At 40.1% G+C, this 22497-nt stretch overlaps 1 protein-coding gene across 1 annotated transcript in view; it reads left to right on the forward strand.

Annotated features, from left to right (window-relative positions):
* slc27a6 (solute carrier family 27 member 6) overlaps positions 1 to 22497 on the forward strand; it is an 84145-nt gene that overhangs the window by 29675 nt on the left and 31973 nt on the right. Inside the window, exon 4 of the mRNA XM_061876883.1 lies at positions 14752 to 14876. Within this exon, the coding sequence (XP_061732867.1) occupies positions 14752 to 14876 (125 nt within the window). The remainder of the gene's footprint in view (positions 1 to 14751; positions 14877 to 22497) is intronic.

Genomic DNA, 22497 nt, shown 5'->3' on the forward strand with positions numbered 1-22497 from the left:
TAAGTTAGTGAGAGACGCTAAAGGTGAGGACATCAGTCTAAATGTATGCATTGACATTAAAAAAGGGCCCAAATTTTGGAACGCACCGTGACACTAACGTTTTACAATTGGCAGCTTTAATATTACTATGCTGATACCATGTGAATAAACAGACAATATTATGTTATTTTACTATAAAGTAAGTGATTGAAATAAAAAAGCAATCATATACAAAACGATATGATTTAAAAAATAAAGTGTACCGAATTGTTCTTGAAAAAAAGTCAGGCTTTTATCCGCAATGTCCAACAGTCAGAAAATCGTCCTATCGGTAAATGAGGAATTCATGAGGGTCAGGTGATTTATTTTGGTCCATTTGATCTTTGAATTACAATACATAAATAATAGATAAATAATATATTAAATAAACACAATAATAATAATAATACATTTTATTTGGGGCAGCACGGTGGACAGGGGTTAGTGCGTGTGCCTCACAATAAGAAGGTCCCGAGTAGTCCTGAGTTCAATCACGCCCGAATGCAGCTGAGATAGGCTCCAGTACCCCACCGTGACCCCGAAAGGGACAAGCGTTAAAAAATGGATGGATGGATGGCATTTTATTTGTATTGATGGATTGATTGATTGAAACTTTTATTAGTAGATTGCACAGTACAGTACAGATTCTGTACAATTGACCACTAAATGGTAACACCCGAATAAGTTTTTCAACTTGTTTAAATCGGGGTCCTCATTAATTCATGGGACAAATATCATCATAATACAGTCATCACACAATTTTATCATATATGGCACTTAACATTTGAATAACAAATAAAAAGTAAAAACATCCAACGCATTAAAACAAGACAGAATAAAAACTAGGTTAAAATTAGATATATGCTTTTTTAAAAAGGTAGGTTTTTAGCCCTTTTTTAAAAAGCATCCACTGTCTGTGGGGCCCTGAGGTGGTCAGGGAGGGTGTTCCACAGACGGGGAGCGGCAGCTTCAAAAGCTCTGTCCCCCATGGTATTGAGCCCTGTCCTGGGCGCGAGCAGACAGTGTGGTTGGCCTGACCGGGTCCGAGCTGAGGTGTGTGGTGTGAGGAGGTTGGTGAGGTAAAGTTAAAGTTAAAGTACCAATGATTGTCTCACACACTCTTGGTGTGGTGAAATTATTCCCTGCATTTGACCCATCACCCTTCATCACCCCCTGGGAGGTGAGGGGAGCAGTGGGCAGCACCGGCGCCCGGGAATCATTTTTGGTGATTTAATCCCCAATTCCAACCCTTGATGCTGAGTGCCAAGCAGGGAGGTAATGGGTCCCATTTTTATAGTCTTTGGTGTGACTCGGCCGGGATTTGAACTCAAAACCTACCGATCTCAGGGCAGACACTCTAACCACTAGGCCACTGAGTGGGGGCATCACCGTGCAGACAGTGGTGGGTGTGCAAGAGGACTTTGTACTCAATGCGGGCGGTGACGGGGAGCCAATGAAGGGTGCGGAGGATAAGGGTGATGTGCTCATACTTCCGCACCCTTGTCAGGACTCTGGCAGCGCTGTTCTGAACATACTGGAGCTTTTGGAGGCTTATGCCAGGGATCCCGATGAGGAGTGCGTTACAGTAATCCAACCTGGAGGAGACAAAGGCATGGACAAGGAAGGGGTGAAGTTTGGAGATGGAGAGGTGGGGGTCAAACTTAAGGAAATAGTTGTGGCCAAAAAATGAAACTAAGGCTATGTGGGAAGAATTGAGTTGTTGAGGAGTACCAGTTTGGAAGGCTTCAGTTTTTGAGCCGTTAAGCTGCAGGAAGTTTGGACTCATCCATGTGTTTACTCCAGGATGGAGCTGAGACTAACAAAAGTGGGAGGAGGACCTAGAAGGGGAGACCTTAAGGTAGAGTTGTGTGTCGTCAGCATAGCAGGGGAAATTAATTCCATGTCTGCTGACGACACACCCGAGGGGAAGCATGTACATGGTGAAGAGGGTTGGACCGAGTACGGAGCCCTGGGGGACCCCACAGGTTACGGTGTGAGGATGAGAACAATTTTTGTGACAATAATCACAAAATTGGCACCTCAGATGCCTTCTACTGTGTCTTCTTCTCTGGCAAAGCAGGTGTGTAGTGGAGTGGATTTGCAATATACAATCATCCACAGTTTCATTAATATTTGTTTATGTACAAGGTTGAACCCAGAAGCGCCAAATGTACATTAGTGAGTTAAATTGTGGCCGTAAATAAAAAAATGTATACTAAATCTCCAAAATTATTCCCGAGCGCAGTCACCGCTGCTGCTCACTGCTCCCCTCACCTCGCAGGAGGTGGAACAAGGGGATGGGTCCAAAACAGAGGGTCATTTCAACACACCTAGTGTGTGTGTGATATCAGTGGTACTTCCAACTTTAACTTGAAGGGGAACAATATCACCAGACCTATGTAAGCATCAATATATACCTTAATGGTGCAGAAAAAAGACCATATATTTTTTTAACCGATTTCCGAACTCTAAATGGGTTGATTTTGGCGAATTAAACCCCTTTCAGTTTATCGCTCTGGAGGCGATGACGTCAGAATGTGACGTCGCCGAGGTAATACAGCCGACATTTTCATTTTCAACACATTGTAAACATTGGGTCTCAGCTCTGTTATTTTCCGTTTTTTCGATTATTTTTTGGAACCTTGGAGACATCATGCCTCGTCGGTGTGTTGTCGGAGGGTGTAACAACACTAACAGGGAGGGATTCAAGTTGCACCAGTGGCCCGAAGATGCGAAAGTGTCTGCCGCCAGACCCCCATTGAATGTGCCAGAGTGTCTCCACATTTTACCGGCGATGACAGACATGACACAGAGATGTATGGATAACCTGCAGATGCTATTCGCCATTTTTTGTTTACATTGGCAGCACTGTATAACGTCACAGGGAAATGGATAGTCGCATCGCGAATAGCGAAAATCAAGCACTTTAAAGCTTTTTTTAGGGATATTCGGGGACTGGTAAAATTTTGAAAAAAAATTAAAAAAATACAACAAAACAACCTATCCCCAGGTGCATGTCTTTGGAAGTGGGAGGAAGCCGGAGTACCCGGAGGGAACCCACGCATTCACGGGGAGAACATGCAAACTCCACACAGAAAGATCCCGAGCCTGGATTTGAACCCAGGACTGCAGGACCTTCCGCCCGTTGTAGCTGAGATAGGCGCCAGCGCCCCCCGCGACCCCGAAAGGGAATAAGCGGTAGAAAATGGATGGATGGACAACAAAACAATGGGAACTGTTTTTTATTGTTTTCAACCCTTTTGAAATTGTGATAATGTTCCCCTTTAAACACTGATGTGTGTGTGCGTATGTGCATGTGTGTGTGAGAGGAATGGATGGGGTGATGTTCATTTGTGCCCATGTGTATGCCGTGGCTCTCTGCGGTAACAAAGTGAAAAATAGGGCTCTTGGTCTCTGACTGGTTGGCCGCCCCTGGTCCATGCAGACTGGACTGGAGTGGAGGAACTGAGCTTGGGGGTACAAGACATAATAGAGAATGTTGATTTTACAATATTCTTTTTTTAAACATTCCGCCTTGTGTCCGAATGCAGCTGAGATAGGCTCCAGTGACCCCTCGCGGCCCCTAAAGGGACAAGCGGTAGAAAATGGATGGATGGATGGATGGGTTGTCATAAATGATTAATTGGATTTTTATGTAAAATTGATAAATCGTGCAGTCCTAGCCCTTTTAGTGCCTTTTCCTTGCCAATCACAAAAAATGATCCTCTTTTGGCTAATACTTTATTTACCGTATTTCCTTGAATTGCCGCCGGGGCGCTAATTAATTTAAAACCTCTTCTCACTCCAGCGCTTACCAAAGGCATGCGGTAAAAGTAAGCATGCGCTGATTATTTTAAAGGCCTACTGACATGAGATTTTCTTATTTAAACGGGGATAGCAGGTCCATTCTATGTGTCATACTTGATCATTTTGCAATATTGCCATATTTTTGCTGAAAGGATTTAGTAGAGAACATCCACGATAAAGTTCGCAACTGGAGAAAAGCCCTGCCTCTACCGGAAGTCGCAGACGATGACGTCACATGTTGAGGGCTCCTCATATATTCACATTGATTTTAATGGTAGCCTCCAACAAAAAAACGCTATTCAGACCGGGAAAACGACAATTTCCCCATTAATTTGAGCGAGGATGAAAGATTTGTGTTTGAGGATATTAATAGCGACGGACTAGAAAAAGAAAAAAAAAAAGTTTAAAAAAACCACAACGCGATTGCAATCACGTTGCATTTGAGACGGATTCATATGTTTTTAGAGACATTTACTAGGAGAATTCTGGGAAATCCCTTATCTTTCTATTGTGTTGCTAGTGTTTTAGTGAGTTTAACAGTACCTGATAGTCGGAAGTGTACGTCCACGGCCGGGTGTTGATTCGCAGTGTCTCGGGGAAGTCGACGGCAGCTGTATGGACGGCACCAGCTCAGCTGATTATCCGGTAAGAGGCGACTTTTTAACCAAAATTTTCTCACCGAAACCTGCTGGTTGACATGTAGTTCGCTGTGATCCATACTAAAGTTTCACCTCTGTGAATTTTAAACAAGGAATCACCGTCTGTTTGTGTGGCTAAAGGCTAAAGCTTCCCAACTCCGTCTTTCTACTTTGACTTTTCCAATATTAATTGAACAAATTGCAAAAGATTCAGCAACACAGATGTCCAAAAATACTGTGTAATTATGCGGTTAAAGCAGATGACTTTTAGCTGTGTGTGTACGCAGCGCTCATATTCATAACAGCCCGTGACGTCACGCGTACACGTCATCATTCCGCAACGTTTTCAAGAAAAAAGTCCCGGGAAATTTAAAATTGCAATTTAGTAAACTAAAAAGGCCGTATTGGCATGTGTTGCAATGTTAATATTTCATCATTGATATATATAAACTATCAGACTGCGTGGTGGGTAGTAGTGGGTTTCAGTCGGCCTTTAAAACCTCTTCTCACTCCGGCACTTACCAAAGGCATGCAGTAAAAATTTGAGTGTGATGTAAGTTTGGACCTTAAATCCTACTGAATAGCTCTTAATCTTCTTCCCTTTATGCGATTTCAAATGACCGGTATTGAAATCAGGCTGCTCCATTTTGAAAATGATGACAGGGGTAGTGTCACTCGTGACATCGCAAGTTTGACCAGGCGGTAATACTAAGCATGCGCTAATTATTTAGCGAAGCGAGTTTGACCCGGCAGTAATTCGAGGCAGGCGCATGCTAAATGCCATGCGGCAAATCAAGGAAATACAGTATTTATTTTTGGTACTCTGGCTAGCAACTGTATTTTCATAAAGGGTGTAGCTGCTCTCCTATATTATGAATCATCACCTCCATTGCGACAAATGAATTGCATTTCTTACAAGTATTATTATCATTGGAAGACTGGGGCACAAGGCTAAACATGTTGCACAGAATAAGACCAAGCAGAAGCAGACAAGAAGGCTAAACTAGCTTTTGTGTTTAGGTATTATTCGATATTTTTAAGATACATGAAGCAGAGGAAGATAGACCAAATTCAGAAAACCGAGCAGGAAAACTCAAAAATACTTCATCATCAAACAATCCAAGAAAAAGTAATTTCAAAGGACTGCATTTTTGAAGAAACAAAAAATAACCCAACACATTTCGTAATCCATGACAAGGACCGAACCTAGAAACGGAGGAGGAAGTATACACAGTCTAATCACATGACGAGAGACAGCTAAGGAAGATGCCAGGGAAAGAAAGAAGTTGACTGTCTGACACATAGAAACCAAATCAATCGCCAAATAAAAACAGAACGTACGAGCACATTAAAAAAATTATATTGAACAGAGAATCAAGGAAGGAATATGCAGGCATGTTTTACTGTTATTCCATATCATTTATAGTAGAATAACTGAACAAAAAAAATAAATGTCCAGGAAAGTATGCCTGAAGGCTTGTTGTAATTGAATGATGCTGTTACACACAGAAGTCTTTGTGTTGAGATGTCTATCTCCTCTGGAAAGGATACAAATAGGAGGAGAAAGTGAGGAAAAAAGTAACTATGCTCAAACACTGACATGGCCAGTATTGCGCAACATTAATTACAGTAACTTGTTGGATAAATTGTACATGTCAGAGTAGTTTTAATGCAACATATTTTTTTACTTCTACTTGACTATTTTTTGTAAAGAACAAACACTTATTTTACTCCACTGCATTCTATTTCATTTTGATCACTACATTTATTTACTATATTTTTATTTATATTCTTTTAACTAGAGCTTGCACCTGAGGATAGGTTGATTGGCAACACTAAATTGGCACTAGTGTGTGAATGTGAGTGTGAATGTTGTCTGTCTGTGTTGGCCCTGCCATGAGGTGGGTGACTTGTCCAGGGTGTACACCGCCTTCAGCCCGAATGCATCTGAGATAGGTTTCAGCGACCCCCCCCCCCCCTCCCCCCGTGACACCGAAAGGGACGAGGTAGAAAGTGGATGGATGGAATTGGAGCTTGCAAAGACATGCATTAGGCTTGTCAGAGACTTTTTCACTGGGAACTGTCACATGGTTTTGTTTCACTAATCCAGTGTTTTTCAACCACTGTGCCGCCGCACACTAGTGTATTTGGGTTAAAAATATTTTTTGCAAACCAGTAATTGGGGATAGGTTGATTGGCAACACTAAATTGGCCCTAGTGTGTGAATGTGAGTGTGAATGTTGTCTATCTGTGTTGGCCCTGCGATGAGCTGGCGACTTGTCCAGGGTGTACCCGCCATCCGCCCGATTGTAGGTGAGATAGGCTCCAGCGCCCCCCGCGACCCCGGACGGGACAAGTGGTAGAATATGGATGGATGGATAAGTATAGTCTGTAAATTATGTGGCGTTGTTGAGTGTCGGTGCTGTCTAGAGCAGTGGTTCTCAACCTTTTTTCAGTGATTTGCCCCTTGTGAACGTTTTGTTAATTCAAGTACCCCCTAATCAGAGTGAAGCATTTTTGGTTGAAAAAAAGAGATAAAGAAGTAAAATACAGCACTATGTCATCTGTTTCTGATTCATCAAATTGTAAAATATTGCTCATTTGAACTATTTGGAAAGAAAGATATAAAAATAACTAAAAACTTGTTGAAAAAAGAACAAGTGATTCAATTATAAATAAAGATTTATACACATAGAAGTAATCATCAACTTAAAGTGCCCTCTTTGGGGATTGTAATAGAGATCCATCTGGATTCATGAACTTAATTCTAAACATTTCTTCACAAAAAAAGAAATCCTTAATATCAATATTTATGGACCATGTCCACAAAAAATGTAGCTGTCAACACTGAATATTGCATTGTTGCATTTATTTTTCACTGTTTATGAACTTACATTCATATTTTGTTGAAGTATTATTCAATACATTTATTTTTAAAGGATTTTTGAATTGTGGCTATTTTTACAATATTTTAAAGACATCTCACGTACCCCTTGGCATACCTTCAAGTACCCCAGGGGTACTCGTACCCTCACTTGAGAACCACTGGTCTAGAGCTCGGCAGAGTAACCGTGTAATACATGAGATGGCGTGGCGCGGTTTTGAGAGTGGCCGTGCAATCAACCTGAGGCTTCCTGGTTCGATCCCCACCTTCTGCCAACCTAGTCACGTGCATTGTGTCCTTGAGCAAGACACTTCACCCTTGCTCCTGATGGGTCGTGGTCAGGGCCTTGCATGGCAGCTCCCGCAAGGACAAGTGTTAGAAAATGAATTATTATTCTACGTGTTCGTTAACTGTTAATATCTGGTTATTTTCTCTTAACATGTTCTATCTACACTTCTGTTAATATGTGATAATCACCTATTCTTCTGGTGTTTTGATGCTTTATTAGTTTTGGATGATACCACAAATTTGGGTATCAATCCGATACCAAGTCGTTACATTGGTCATATTCAAAGTCATATTTCATATTTCCTGAGTTTTTAAACATAATATACATTTTTAAAAAATGAAAAAAAATATCGATGTAATCATAGTAGTATCGACTAGATACGCTACTGTACTTGGTAATTTACAGTGGATGTCAGGTGTAGATCCACCCATGGCATTTGTTTACATTGTGAAGCCAGTGAGCTACGATTTGTAGTGAAGCATGTTTAGCTATTCCTCGTCCTGCAGGGATGATACTTGTAAAAAAACTTACTTTATTTGTCGCCATGGAGGCGAGGATTAGTGATTTAGAAGTAGCTACAACACTGCCGACGGGGGCTGGACGTAAGCTGCTATTTAACTAGCCATGTCTTAAAGCACCTCTTCCGGTATTTTAGTGTTATAACTTTACCTTTTCCATTAGTTTTTAAGTCAAAATGCATCCGTTCTCTCTTTTGTCATGACGTGACGACGACGCGGGAGGTTTAGGGGTGCGGATCGGAATCTTTTTAGAGGCGGTATAGTACCGAACATTATTCATTAGTATCGCGGTACTATACTAATAATAATAATAATGGATTAGATTTATATCGCGCTTTTCTATTGTTATATACTCAAAGCGCTCACAGAGAAGTGGGAACCCATCATTCATTCACACCTGGTGGTGGTAAGCTACATCTGTAACCACAGCTGCCCTGTTGTAGACTGACGGAAGCGTGGCTGCCAGTTTGCGCCTACGTCCCCTCGGACCACCACCAATCATTCATTCATCATTCATTCACCGGTGTGAGCGGCACCGGGGGCACAGGGTGAAGTGTCCTGCCCAAGGACACAACGGCAGCGACTTTGATGTCTATAGGTGGGAAGCGAACCTGCAACCCTCAGGTTTCTGGCACGGCCGCTCTACCCACTACGCCATGCCGGTATACTGCACAACCATAGTATACATATATATATATATATATATATATATATACATATATATATATATATATATATATATATACGCACTAATTGACTAAAAGAGTGCGCACTTGCCGCACACTCGCAGCGCGAGCGGTATGATGTCACGTTATCGATGGGAAAATGCATTTTTTGACAATATGATTTGCCTGAGCGACTAGGAGACCCCAAAAGTAACAAGCGGTAGAAAATAAATTAAAAAGGACAAATCAAAAAAACAAACTTGAGACTTCCCGCGGGCCGGATTATGGACGCTGGTGGGCCGTATTCGGCCCGCGGACCATAGTTTAGGGACCACTCCAAAGTACCGTTAAGTCGCAGTTTTTTTCATAGTTCGGCCGAGGGTGCGACATATACTTTGGAGCAACTTATGTGTGAAATTATTAACACATTACAGTAAAATATCAAATAATATTATTTATCTCATTCGCGGAAGAGACGAAGAAAATGTCAGCAATAGTCACACACACACGTCAACCAATAAAAAATTTGGTGGGGTAGGGTAATGGCAGAAGTGCATTGTGGGTCATGGAATGCTAACTGCTATATGCTATATGCTACTGCCGTAGCTATTAAAATTGATCATTTCATCGTTGGCGGTAACTTATAAAAACTGAGAAGGGCTGAACAAAAATGGCACCAAAAAGGAAATCATGTACTGCAGATTACAAGCTGGACGTAGTGAAATATGCAGCAGAAAACGACAAGAGGGAGCGGCGCATACCTTTGGAGTTGGCAGAGTTGTTTAGAAGCGACATCGAGGAAGAAGATTTAATCCGATTTATCGATTAGGGTTGACAGATTGTTTGGTAAACGTATAGCATGTTCTATATGTTATAGTTATTTGAATGACTCTTACCATAATATGTTACGTTAACATACCAGGCATCTTCTTAGTTTGTTATTTATGCCTAACGTACACTTATTCAGCATGTTGTTCACTATTCTTTATTTATTTTAAATTGTCTTTCAAATGTCTATTCTTGGTGTTGGATTTTATCAGATAAATTTCCCCCAACAATACGACTTATACTTCAGTGCGACGTATACATGTTTTTTTCCTTCTTTATTATGCATTTTCGGCCGGTGCGACGTCTACTCCGGAGCGATTTATAATCCGAAAAATACGGTATTACTCTTACTTGAGTACAATTTTTACACCGTACCCTACTCTGCTCTTACTGCCTCTGAATGTTTTTTTTACGGAGTAGTCATTTTCTTGGCAAACAGTCAAGTGGGTGGCACACAATGTCCACTGGCAAAAACGTGTAACACTCTGATTGATGACCTGCCTTTCATTTTGACTTGTACCTTAACAAGGGTGTTTTGATTTTGGAGTAGAAGACTGAACACCATTGTGAAGAATTGTTATTGCATCTTTGTCTTCTGGCCCTGTATATAAGGCTGGCACACAGTTGTTATACTCAACATTTTTGTATCAGTATGTCTGAGGGTAGGAAAAGTGAAATGACAAATAGGTATGTTCATATTTTTTTGCACAAGTCATTATTGGACAATCTTGATATTGTTACATCAATCAATCAATCAATGTTTATTTATATAGCCCTAAATCACAAGTGTCTCAAAGGGCTGCACAAACCACGACGACTTACTCAGTACAGAGCCAACATAAGGGCAAGGAAAAACTCACACCCAGTGGGACGTCGGTGACAGTGACAATGATGACTATGAGAAACCTTGGAGAGGACCGCATATGTGGGCAACCGCCCCCCCCCCCTAGGGGACCGAAAGCAATGAATGTTGTGCGGGTCTAACATGATATTGTGAAAGTCCAGTCCATAGTGGATCTAATAAAACGGTGATAGTCCAGTCCAAAGTGGATCTAATATCGTAGCGAGAGTCCCGTCTTTAGTGGAGCCAGCAGGAAACCATCCCAAGCGGAGGCAGATCAGCAGCGCAGAGATGTCCCCAACCGATATACAAGGGAGCGGTCCATTCTGGGTCACGACTCTGGACGAGCGGTCCATCCTGGGTCCCGACTCTGGACAGCCAGTACTTCATCCATGGCCACCGGACCTGTGTCCCCCCCACCCGCCCTCCACAAGGGAGAGGGGGACAGAGGAGAAAAAAAAAAGAAACGGCAGATCAACTGGTCTAAAAAGGGGGTATACTTAAAGGTTAGAATATACAAATTAATTTTGAGATGAGACTTAAATGCTTCTACCGAGGTAGCATCTCGAACTGTTACCGGGAGGGCATTCCAGAGTACTGGAGCCCGAATAGAAAACGCTTTATACATAGTTGAGTAGTATTGTTTCACTTTTTCCACATTTTGTTATGATACAGCGTTATACCAAAATAGAATACATTAATGTTTGTCCTCAAAATTCTACAGACAATACCCCATAATGACAATGTGAAAATGTTGTTTTTTTTAATTTTGCAAATGTATTAAAAACAAAAATAACAAACAAATGATATGTACATAAATAAATATGCTCGATGCTCTGTTGATGCAAATTCGGCAGCAATTACAGCCTCAAGTCTTTTTGAAAAGCTTGACACACTGATCTTTGGACAGTTTCGCCCATTCCTCTTTGCAGCGCCTCTCAAGCTCCATCAGATTGGATGAGAAGTGTTGGTTTTTATCCAGGATGTCTCTGTACATAGCTGAATTTATCTTAGTCTAGTCAGGGAGGCGACCAAGAGCCCGATGGTCACTCTTTCAGAGCTAGAGCTTTCCTCTGTTGAGAGAGGAGACCCTTCCAGAAGACCAACCACCTCTGTGGCAAACCACCAATCAGGCCCATATGGTAGAGTGACCAGATAGAAGCTATTTTTTTAGTTAAAAGTTTGCCAAAATGGGCCTGAAAGATTCTTAGACGTTACGAAGCAACATTCTTTGGTCTGATGAGACAAAGATTGAACTCTTTAGGGCTCATCCCCAGGCCAATATCATCAGCAGGAACTGGGAGACTAGGCAAAATAGAGGGAAAGATGAATGTAGCAATGTACAGAGACATGTTTGATGAAAACCAACGCTTCCCATCCAAACCAAAAGAGCTCGAGAGGCGCTGCAAAGAGTAATGGGCGAAATTGCCCAAAGGTAGGCGTGCAAAGCTTGTGGCATTGTATTCAAAAAGACTTGAGGCTGTTATTGCTGCCAAAATCGCATCAACAAAGTATTGAGCAAAAGCGATAAATACATACGTACGTGTTGTTGTTTTTTATTTTTACACACTGTTGGACCAGCGATGAGGTGACGACTTGTGCAGGGTGTACGTGCCTTCCGCCCAAATGCAGCTGAGAAGGGCTCCAAAACCCCCCGCGGCCCTGAAAGGGACAAGCAGTAGAAAATTGATGGATGAATGGACAAAATTTGCACACAAAAAAATCCATGACTTTATATCTAATATGAATTTATAAAGGTATCTTTACATACAATGGATGATCGGATTGACAGGCTAATGAAAATTATTGTCACGATGGTTTTAGACTTGTACAAACAAATTAGATTTATACTGACTAACATTGATATAAAACAGCGACCCCAAAAGGGACAAGTGGTAGAAAATGGATAGATGGACGGAAATGCCTCTGTGTTGCTATTAGTCGGTGACGCTATTTTGAAGTTCTTATAGGACAGGGGTCGGCAACCCGCGGCTCCGGAGCCGCATGCGGCTCTTTGGCAACTCTGATGCGGCTCAGCTGCACAATCGCCGACCCCCAAGAATTGTTGCGGGGAGATTCCGGAAATCAATGCCTCTCCCGGCTTAACCCGGAGTCAACGTTCTCCAATTTTCACTCGGAGTACAATATTAAGGGCGTGCCGTGATGATATTTCTCTTAACGTCCTCTTGAACGTCATCCCGCCCGCCATTCACGGGATGCTATTTGCCTCCTCTTGACCATCATCACGCCCGCCATTCACGGGATGCTATTTGCGTGCCGACGGGACACATGCATTTCGCTGCTTCTATCGGCACATGTATGAGATTGCAAGGCATACTGGGTGACACAGAGTACACTGACGTCTGTGATATAAACAACTTCAACACTCCTACTGATATGCGCCACATTGTGAACCCACACAAAAGAAGAATGACAAACACATTTCGGGAGAAAATCCTCACAGTAACACAACATAAATGCATCACAACAAATACCCAGAATCCTTTGCATCCATGCCACAACTTGACTATGTTATACACCCCGCGAGCACCAACCCCCCCCCCCCCCCCCGCGTGGTTGAGGTGGGCCCTTATTCTTGTCATCTGGGTGACCACCAGCAGATATTGGCGAGAATAGTTGTGGCTCCCATTGTCTTCCTCATATTGTGAAACGAGTCGAAATGGCTCCTTTAGTGGTAAAGGTTGCCGACCCCTGTTCTAGGACAACATGTACACATTCATACTTTGTTGAAGTATGCTCCTGTGGGCTATCTCTTGAATGTCAATTATGTTGTGTCACAACATCCAGTAAACAGTACCCTTTTCCTAGAAAAGGTACGCATTTTAACCACATGTTTTTGTTGATTCTAAAGTTCAATATCCCTGAGTGGTGGTGGTCAATGCCCAGAGTTGTTGATCGGATGAACCACAGAGAGGTCATTGTCCTAAAGTAGTCAAACTAAGTGGCACAGGATATGGGGAAAGACACTGCAGCTGCTTGAACACTGTGCTCTCATACTTGTATACACTTTGCCATTATTAGCTTGACATGCTCGCTCAGTCATTAAAAATGCAACTAAACTTAGAATCAACAGAAGAAAATTAATTTACAGCTATTATAATTTGCGTTTTTTTAACTCACTTTTTATGTCTCTTACCATCTTATTCCTCTCTCCTACAGCTCCAATGTAATCAATTATTATTCAAATGAGGTGATAACATCAACTTCTAGCAACTTTTATGACAGCCAATAGCTACTATCACTAATGAGGAGTTGGCAACACTGGAAGATGAGGAGAGATCAGAGAGATTGAGGACAGTGGGCTCCATTGAGCAACCGTTCTTATGAACACAGTACACACACACACACACACACACATATATATATATATATATATATATATATATATATATATATATATATATATATATATATATATATATATATATATATATATATATATATATATATATATATATATATATGTATACGTGTATGTATGTATATAAGTATATATATGTGTGTGTGTATGTATATCTGTATGTATGTATGTATGTACATATATGTATGTATGAATGTATATATATATGTATATATATATATACACTGTATCACTGTATATATATATAATATATGTGTATATATTCTGTGTATATATATATACATATATATATGTGTATATATATGTGTGTGTGTATGTATACAGTATATGTATATCTGTATGTATGTATGTATGTATGTATGTACATATATGTATGTATGAATGTATGTATATATTTATATATATATATATTACAGTATGTGTATACGTACATAGATAGAGAGATATACCGGCCCACAGACACATAATTTTTTTCTAAATTGGGCCCCCTGAGTCAAAATAATTGCCCAGGCCTGCTCTAGTAGTTGTTGTTGCCACTGGTCACAGATGTTTTTCTCTTTCTTTTGCTGTTCGGTTTTGTCCGGAAATAGCCATCAAGTATTATCAAATGTATTAAAAATGGCGACGAATTGCAAATATGAACGTTAAAAGGAGGCGCGATAATGCACAACCAAACAAACTGTGGCTTCCTTTTCACGTTTCTGATTTGCCGAAATGTGCATGACAGAAAGTAGAAATGTTTTCAATGGAACATAATCATTTGTCTTTACACCAGAATAGGAAAAATTTCTGTTTTAAAAATGGACTGCGTGGACATGACCATGACATGGAAACTGCACCCAGTTGTTATTCTAATGGTGGATTCTATGTCTTCAACTCAGGTGCGACCTGCGTTCTAAAGAAGAAGTTCTCAGCATCACAGTTCTGGAGTGACTGTCGAAAGAATAATGTGACAGTTTTCCAGTATATTGGTGAACTCTGCAGATACCTCTGCAACCAACCCAAGGTAAAACTATCCTGCAGTTCAGCATTGTATTTCACTTAAAAGTAAAGTTGGGCATTGATGGGAACAGGGTGTTGCATTACGATTCACCCAGAACTGTCCACATTTTTAAACGTTGATTTGTACTTTTATGCTTTTACTGGAAGAATTAGCTGCCACAGAGGAAACTAGCAGCTAACTGTATCTCAATAGAACTTGTGGAGCCGCTCTCCTTAGTCAGTAATTGTCCATTGTAGCAAAAAAACTACATACATCCATACTACAAGTATTACTATCACTGGAGATTGAGACTTAACATTTTACACTCAGAAGACAAACATGCAGAAGCAGGCTAAAGTAACTTAAAACAACATAAGAAATAAGTGCTTAATAAAGTTTAAGAAGTGTAGCTGGAAGCACGTGACAGCAGAAAGTAATCAGTTCTTAACAGGAAATTAACAAGTATATTAATAAGAGTTCGAGAGAGGATAAACTGTTGGGTGGCTCTTGTTGTTTAGCATTCGCTGCCAGAAACACACGTACGGGCAAGATGGATCCATAAATCGGTAGTGTTGGATACCAAAGGTAGTATCAGTTTACGATAGACATTTCACATGTGTGTATCAGTATACGATTGGCTCTATCCCTGGACACAGGATGACTTTGATGACAAAAAAATGAACGATTTAAATGAATAATAGTTGTTTTTGTTTAGTTATTGTGTACTATTATTGTGTAAATTGGGTGTTGATATTGTTAAATTGTCAGTAGAACTTACCATAAATAAAATTACGGTTAGTAAATATGATTTATAAAAGTCGATTTTACTTATAGATAATTGGAATCGGCTGATTTAAACAACCTGTTTTTGACAAATATTCAGAAGGATGTGTGTAAATGTTTTTATGAGGTTTTCAAAAATAAATTAAACTTTTGTGAATCTCGCAATGCAGAGAAGGTCGACAAAGTTCAGGAAGGAGCTCCCTTTATTAGGGAGAAGGCAGAATAAAAGTAAATCAATTCTAGCAGGAATTTATAAAGCAACAGAACACTTTGGCATACAGCAGATAATGAACCCGAACTAAAAGAGGGAATAAAGTGAAAATAAATAGAAACTAAATGACAATGAGGAACACTTTTTTAAAAATTCTGTTTTACTTTGTTTTACATATATTTATATGTATTATGGTTATTAGTTGTTAGTTTTATTGAACTCGGAGATTTAAAAGGTTAAATTCCAATTAGCTGAGATAGGCGCCCGCGCCCCCCGCGACTCCAAAAGGGAATAAGCGGTAGAAAATGGATGGATGGATGGAAATTCCAATTACAACTTTATAATATACAAAGAACGCAAGTTTATTGCTTTTGGAAGCATGTACATAAATTATGTATTATCATTATATCAATGGTTGATTTGGTCTCAAAAATGAATGGCAATAATCTTGTTAATCGGCAATAATTTGTAAGTCAATATATTGTTGAGGAAAAGAGGAACATTCTGTTTCAATTGATCATCCTTGAAATATTCCTACAGCTTAATTGGAGTCCACCTGTGGTAAATTCACTTGATTGGATATGGTTTGGTTATTCGTGATTATATAAGGTCCGACAAGGCATGGTAGAGCACAAACCAAGCATGAAGTGCAAGGAATTGTCTGTAAAAATCCGAGACAGGATTGTCTCGAGGCACAAATCTGGTGAAGGGTACAAAAAATATCTGCTGCCTTTAAGGTCCCAATTAGCACAGTGGCCTCAATCATTCGTAAATAGAAGAATGGAAATTTGGAACCACCAGAACTCTAAACTTTGCGATCGAGGGAGAAGGGCCCAAGTCAAGGAGGTGGATATCTGTCAGAGCTGCAGCATTCCTCTGTTGGGAAAGGAGAACCTTCCAGAAGGACTACCACATCTCTGCAGCAATCCACCAATCGATTGGCCAGACGAAAGCCATTCCTTCGTAAAAAGCACATGGCAGCCCTCCTAGAATTTGCCAAAATGTACCTGAAAGACTCTCAGACCGTAACAAACAACATTCCTTAGTCTAATAAGACAAAGCTTGAAGTCTTTGGCGTTAATGTTTGGAGGAAACCGGGCACCGTTTATCACCAGGACAGTACTATCCCTACAGTGAAGCATTGTGGTGGCACAATTATGCTGCGGGGATGTTTTTCAGCCGCAGGAGTTTTGAGACCAGTCAGGATAGAGGGAAAGATGAATGCAGAAATATACAGAGACATCCTGGATGAAAGCACTCTTGAACTCAGACTGATCGTTAATCTTTCAGCAGGATAACGACCCTCAGCACACAGCCAAGATATTAAACAAATGGCCTCAGGACATCTCTGTAAATGTCCTTGAGTGGCCCACCCAAAGCCCAGGCTTGAATCTGATTGAATATCAGATCTGAAAATGGCTTGCACACCGACACTTCCCATCCAACCGGATGGAGCTTGAGAGGTGCTGCAAAGAGAAACTGCCCAAAGATAGGTGTGCCAAGATTTTGGCATCGTTTTCAAAAAGACTTGAGGCTGTATTTGCATCAACAAAGTATTGAGCAAAGCTTGTGAATACTTGCGTTCATGTGATTTCTTAGTTATTGTTTTTTTTAGATATATTTAAAAAAGCTCAATAAAAAGTTTTTCACATTCTCATTATGGGGTATTGTGTGTAAAATAATGAGGACACAAATTGATTCATTTCCATTTTGAAATAAGGCTTTCAACATAACAATGTCTGAAAAAGTGAAGTGCTGTGAATACTTTCCGGATAACTAAGGTTTATCATTGCATCCCGAACTACTACTAATATGTTAGTACTACTTTAAGGAGTAGACCAGTGATTCTTAACCTGGGTTCGACCGAACCCTATGGGTTCGGTGAGTCGGCCTCAGGGGTTCGGTGGAGGTCAAGCCACACCCGACTCATCTTGTACATCAGACCCTGGCAAATTAAGGCCCCGGGGGCCACATGCGGCCCATTAAGTTTTTCAATCTGGCCCACTGGACATTCCCAAATATTTTTTTTAGATCTATAAGATGGAAAGTAAAGCTGCTATTATGATGTGCACTCATGTTTTATAATGATCGTAAGTCCTGAACTATACAAAGTATTTAAATGGTTGAAATCTGCGCTTTTGCATGAAATACTAGTTACTATGGTAATCTAATTAGTTACTACGTTCATCTAATTAATTACTTTGGTCATCTAAGTAACAGCAGCTCAGACCAGGCACCAAGCAGTGTGGGTGGGGAGTGTTTCCAGAGCCTCAAATGCGGGTGTCAGGGACAGACGCGGAAGGAGATTTTTCCAATATATTAATATATATCAGATTTTAGGTGTTTTTTTGGTTGTTTTTTTTTACCATTTGCATTCATATTTCTCTGTTTGTTGCATTTTTGTTGTGTTTTGCTTGATTGTAAAATATGTGGATGGAGAGGGGGTGTGACGTTCATATGTTGTCAATATTCAGTATTTTAGATTAGAGATTAGATAGAGATTAGATAGTCCATCCATCCATCCATTTTCTGCCACTTATTCCCGTTCGGGGTCGCGGGGGGCGCTGGCGCCTATCTCAGCTACAATCGGGCGGAAGGCGGGGTACACCCTGGACAAGTCGCCACCTCATCGCAGGGCCAACACAGATAGACAGACAACATTCACACTCACATTCACACACTAGGGCCAATTTTAGTGTTGCCAATCAACCTATCCCCAGGTGCATGTCTTTGGAGAGATTAGATAGTACTTTATTTATTCCAACAGGAGAGTTCCTTCAGGAAACTTACAATTTTCAGCACAATCCCATTCAAGATCAGACAAACGTGAGAAAAAAATTGAAGATTAAAATAAAATAAAAAAATCGGTCTTAGCCTGGGCCCTGGAGAGGGGGTGCAGACTGAGGCCAAGGGAAGAAAAAAACCAACAACAACTCATAGCCATAGTACACATCCCTCTTACATGTGTGTAAGAGGGAAACATCAAACATCAAAGAACACAGGACATTAAAGACATTAAAGCAGCAGATACAACAAGACAGTTCTACATACAGCTATGAATAAAAAGTAAAAGAAACATATCCACTGTGGTGGCCTCTGCGGTGTTCCACGCCATCGTCCGCTGGGGTGGAGGAAGCATGGCCAAAGACAGGAGCAGACCCAACAAAGCAACCAAGAGAGCCGACTCCACTCTCGGCCAGTGTCCAGTCTGCATGGATGAGCGAGGATACGTCCAAGGTGACTGAGGTGTCCGATACCTGCTCACCCAGCCAAGACACCGCAAAGCCTCTCCGTCCCAGCGCTCAGTGCTAGCTCTCCAGCCCTGTCCCCTCATCTGCATCTCCTCCAGTCCTTCCAAACTGACTCTGGTGTAGCAGAGACCCAGCAGCTGGTCTCCATGGCCAAAAGGCTCCCGGGAGGCGGATCCAGAAGTCCACAAAAAAAGCACCACAGAGGTCACGAAATTTTCACCCCTTGTCACATAGTCCCAAAGGGTCCCGGACCAAAAGGCCAAAAAATATAATAACACATGAAAAACAAGAGGGAAACACAAAAGGATGACACAAAAGCACAGAGCTCCTGCCAACAGCAGCTACTACAGTGCGCCATCTTGGAAAAAAAAAATTATCCGTCATAGTTAATATTGTAAATCCCACATTCTTAATTTTCATGTACATTCCGGGGGTCTCATTCAGTAAAAAAAATGTAAAATTGCATTCCATTTTTTAAGGCGGTCTGTCATAACGTTTTTAGCATTCGATCTGACATTATTGCAAGGTTTTGTATTAGTTTTCCTAAAAATAAATATACCTGCCACCAGAGATATTTTTTTCTCTAAATTTGGCCCCCGAGTCAAAATAATTGCCCAGGCTAGGTGTACATAAAAACTTCTCCCTATCGGCGTATTATGGATGCGGCAACAGCAGAAGTCAAACTGATTTGCGGGTGTGTCATTTGTTTGTGAGTTCATGCACTGTGTTGGTTTTGTTCTTTGAACAAAGTGATGTTCATGCACGGTTCATTTTGTGCAACACTAAAAAAATAAAAAATAAATCATAAAACTTTTTCTTGAATTTGAAAAAAAACCCATTTTATTTTTTCACTAAAGAAGGGTTCGGTGAATGCACATATGAAACTGGTGGAGTTCGGTACCTCCAACAAGGTTAAGAACCACTGGACTAGACCAAAGTCCACAGGACCACCGTATATTTCATTATTCAGAATATTACCAGTATGTAATTTCTCTGCAGGTTAATTCTTCTATTTAACCATTAAACCCCATACTATTTTTTACAGTATTCGAAGTGCAGAGTAGCCATTTATTACTTTTTACTTAAACTTTATTATATGCTTTGTCATTACTAAGATACCCGACACTTAAATTTATCCCAGAATGGAAAAGCTATGTGCTTGCAGTACTGATTTTTTACATACAGTAACAACAAATAAAACATAATAAAAAACTAAAAATGAGTATTAAGCAATACATCTTGCACACTAAATGGTTGCACGATTTATAGATAATTAATAAAACAAAAACACTATTTTAACACCCGTATTGCACACTGAGCAAAAGTTTTGCACACCAAAAAAACAAATTTACTGTACTGCTGATTATTGATCTGTGATGTTTTCAAGTCCACAGTCCCTCATTAGTGAATCGGGCTCTGCATTGCCAACCAGAAGAAAACTAGGTCTTTGTTTTAGTGTTTGCCTCCTCGCACAGTGAACACATAGACATGCACACACACATTATATGATGGCAAACCTCTTGTTGTTATCAATGCAGGACTGAAGGTCCCCTTTGTTCACTGTCCCTCTCTTATTTGGTTGAGTGGGTGAAAACTTGGCCATTGCACGTCCATCCTTTGTGATTGATTATCAGTCACTGGAAAATTGTGAAGCTCTGATGTTTTTCTTTTTGATCAATGCATGCTTACTCGTTGATGAGTTGACATTAAGTTGATGATTTTTTTTTTGCCTATATGATGTGCGGGTCAGTCAGTGGGCCCAATCCATGGTCATTGGTTCATACAAAGACCACAAACACATGTGCAGTCATTTTTTTTCATCTTTTATTCACATTTTGTATGATGTCACCGTCAAAAGATGAAGATCCGCCTCCACAAGGCCAGAATGTGTGCATTACCACCGTCAGAGGCGTGCAGAAAACCTACGGAAGCATGCAACCCAAACTTTATAACTTGTGATACAGTGGTGCTAAAGAAAAATAATAATACAACTTTGGAGACAACTTTCTTGGTCAAATACTAAATTAAACCGGTGGTTTACTAAGTCAGCTGCTGTAAATTGAGGGTTCAAAAATGCACATCCATGCTATATGACCGTACTAGATTAGTTCTTTAGTCTTAATATTGTCAAAATGTATTATTGCTCTTTAACCAAACTAAATTACTTGATTAATCAAAAATAATTTTCTGTGAAATACTCGATTACTAAAATATTGTAATTTATAGCAGGAATGACCAAGGGGTAGATTGTAGAATAAAATTAAACGAAAACTCAGCAAAAGGCATAATGTAATAAGAAAGGCCTGAAATATACATACTATTACTAACACAACAATCAGCACATGTTATCTTTAAGTAAACGTAACATATTTCATTCTTGTACTGTATAGAGACCCCTTCCATGATCCCCAAATTTTTGTCCCATTCCACCAGTTTGAAAGTAATATTGTGTCTTGTCTCGCCACACCTCTAACAGGTACTTTGCACTAATAAATGCATGCATGTATTAATTACAATTGGGCTGCAACTACTTTTTTTTACTGCTAAATACAGTAGGTATACTCTTCAAAATTCGATTAGTGGACTAATTGTTAAGATCATCGACGTGTCGCATTGACTTGAGTTGAATTGAATAACGTATTTAATTGGGATAATGCATGGTGATCAACATATGAGCAAAATAATCACAATAAATATGCCAGAATTAGGTACAATAACACATTTTTTTCTGTTGTCCTAAGGCAGGTAATGTTTTCTATGACGCATAACATTACAAGATAACTTTAATAAATATCAAAATAGAAAACACGTCAACATAAGATCATCACCAAAGTTTGCACATTACACATGTATATATAGCAGAGGTGTCAAAGTCAATCTGGCCCACGAATGAATTATATATGGTCCATGAGATGATTTTGGATTAGTATTAGAACCGGCCCACAGGCCACAGCCGCCTGCTGCTGTTTTCCACGCACCAATACTCCATCAGTTTTGGTGCTAGGAATGTTCAAGATGGGGTCCCTGGACCCCGTCAAGTCATTAAAATGGGGTCCCACAGTAAATTTTTGGGGTCCCACTTTTTTCAAACCGTTTAGAAAACAATTGATAAATTTATGCATTATCCTGTTATGTCAATTTTTATATTGTGTTTTGGAATTTGGTTGTCTTAAACGTTACTTAATTCATAAAAAATACAAATAAAAAAAAAGAATTTTTTTTTGATGCATATGTAAATGTATTCAGTTATAAACATTCATTCACTTTCTTATTTCCTTAATAGATCCAAAATTAACCGCTGCCGGTATTTTTTTCTATATTTTTATTGCAATATTTTCAGAATGCATTTGTTCTAGTTTTGGCCAAAGTAAAACAAAGAAAATCATTTGAAGTTGTCTTT

The sequence above is a fragment of the Nerophis ophidion genome, linkage group LG17 (assembly GCF_033978795.1).
Source record: "Nerophis ophidion isolate RoL-2023_Sa linkage group LG17, RoL_Noph_v1.0, whole genome shotgun sequence".
Lineage (NCBI taxonomy): Eukaryota > Metazoa > Chordata > Actinopteri > Syngnathiformes > Syngnathidae > Nerophis > Nerophis ophidion.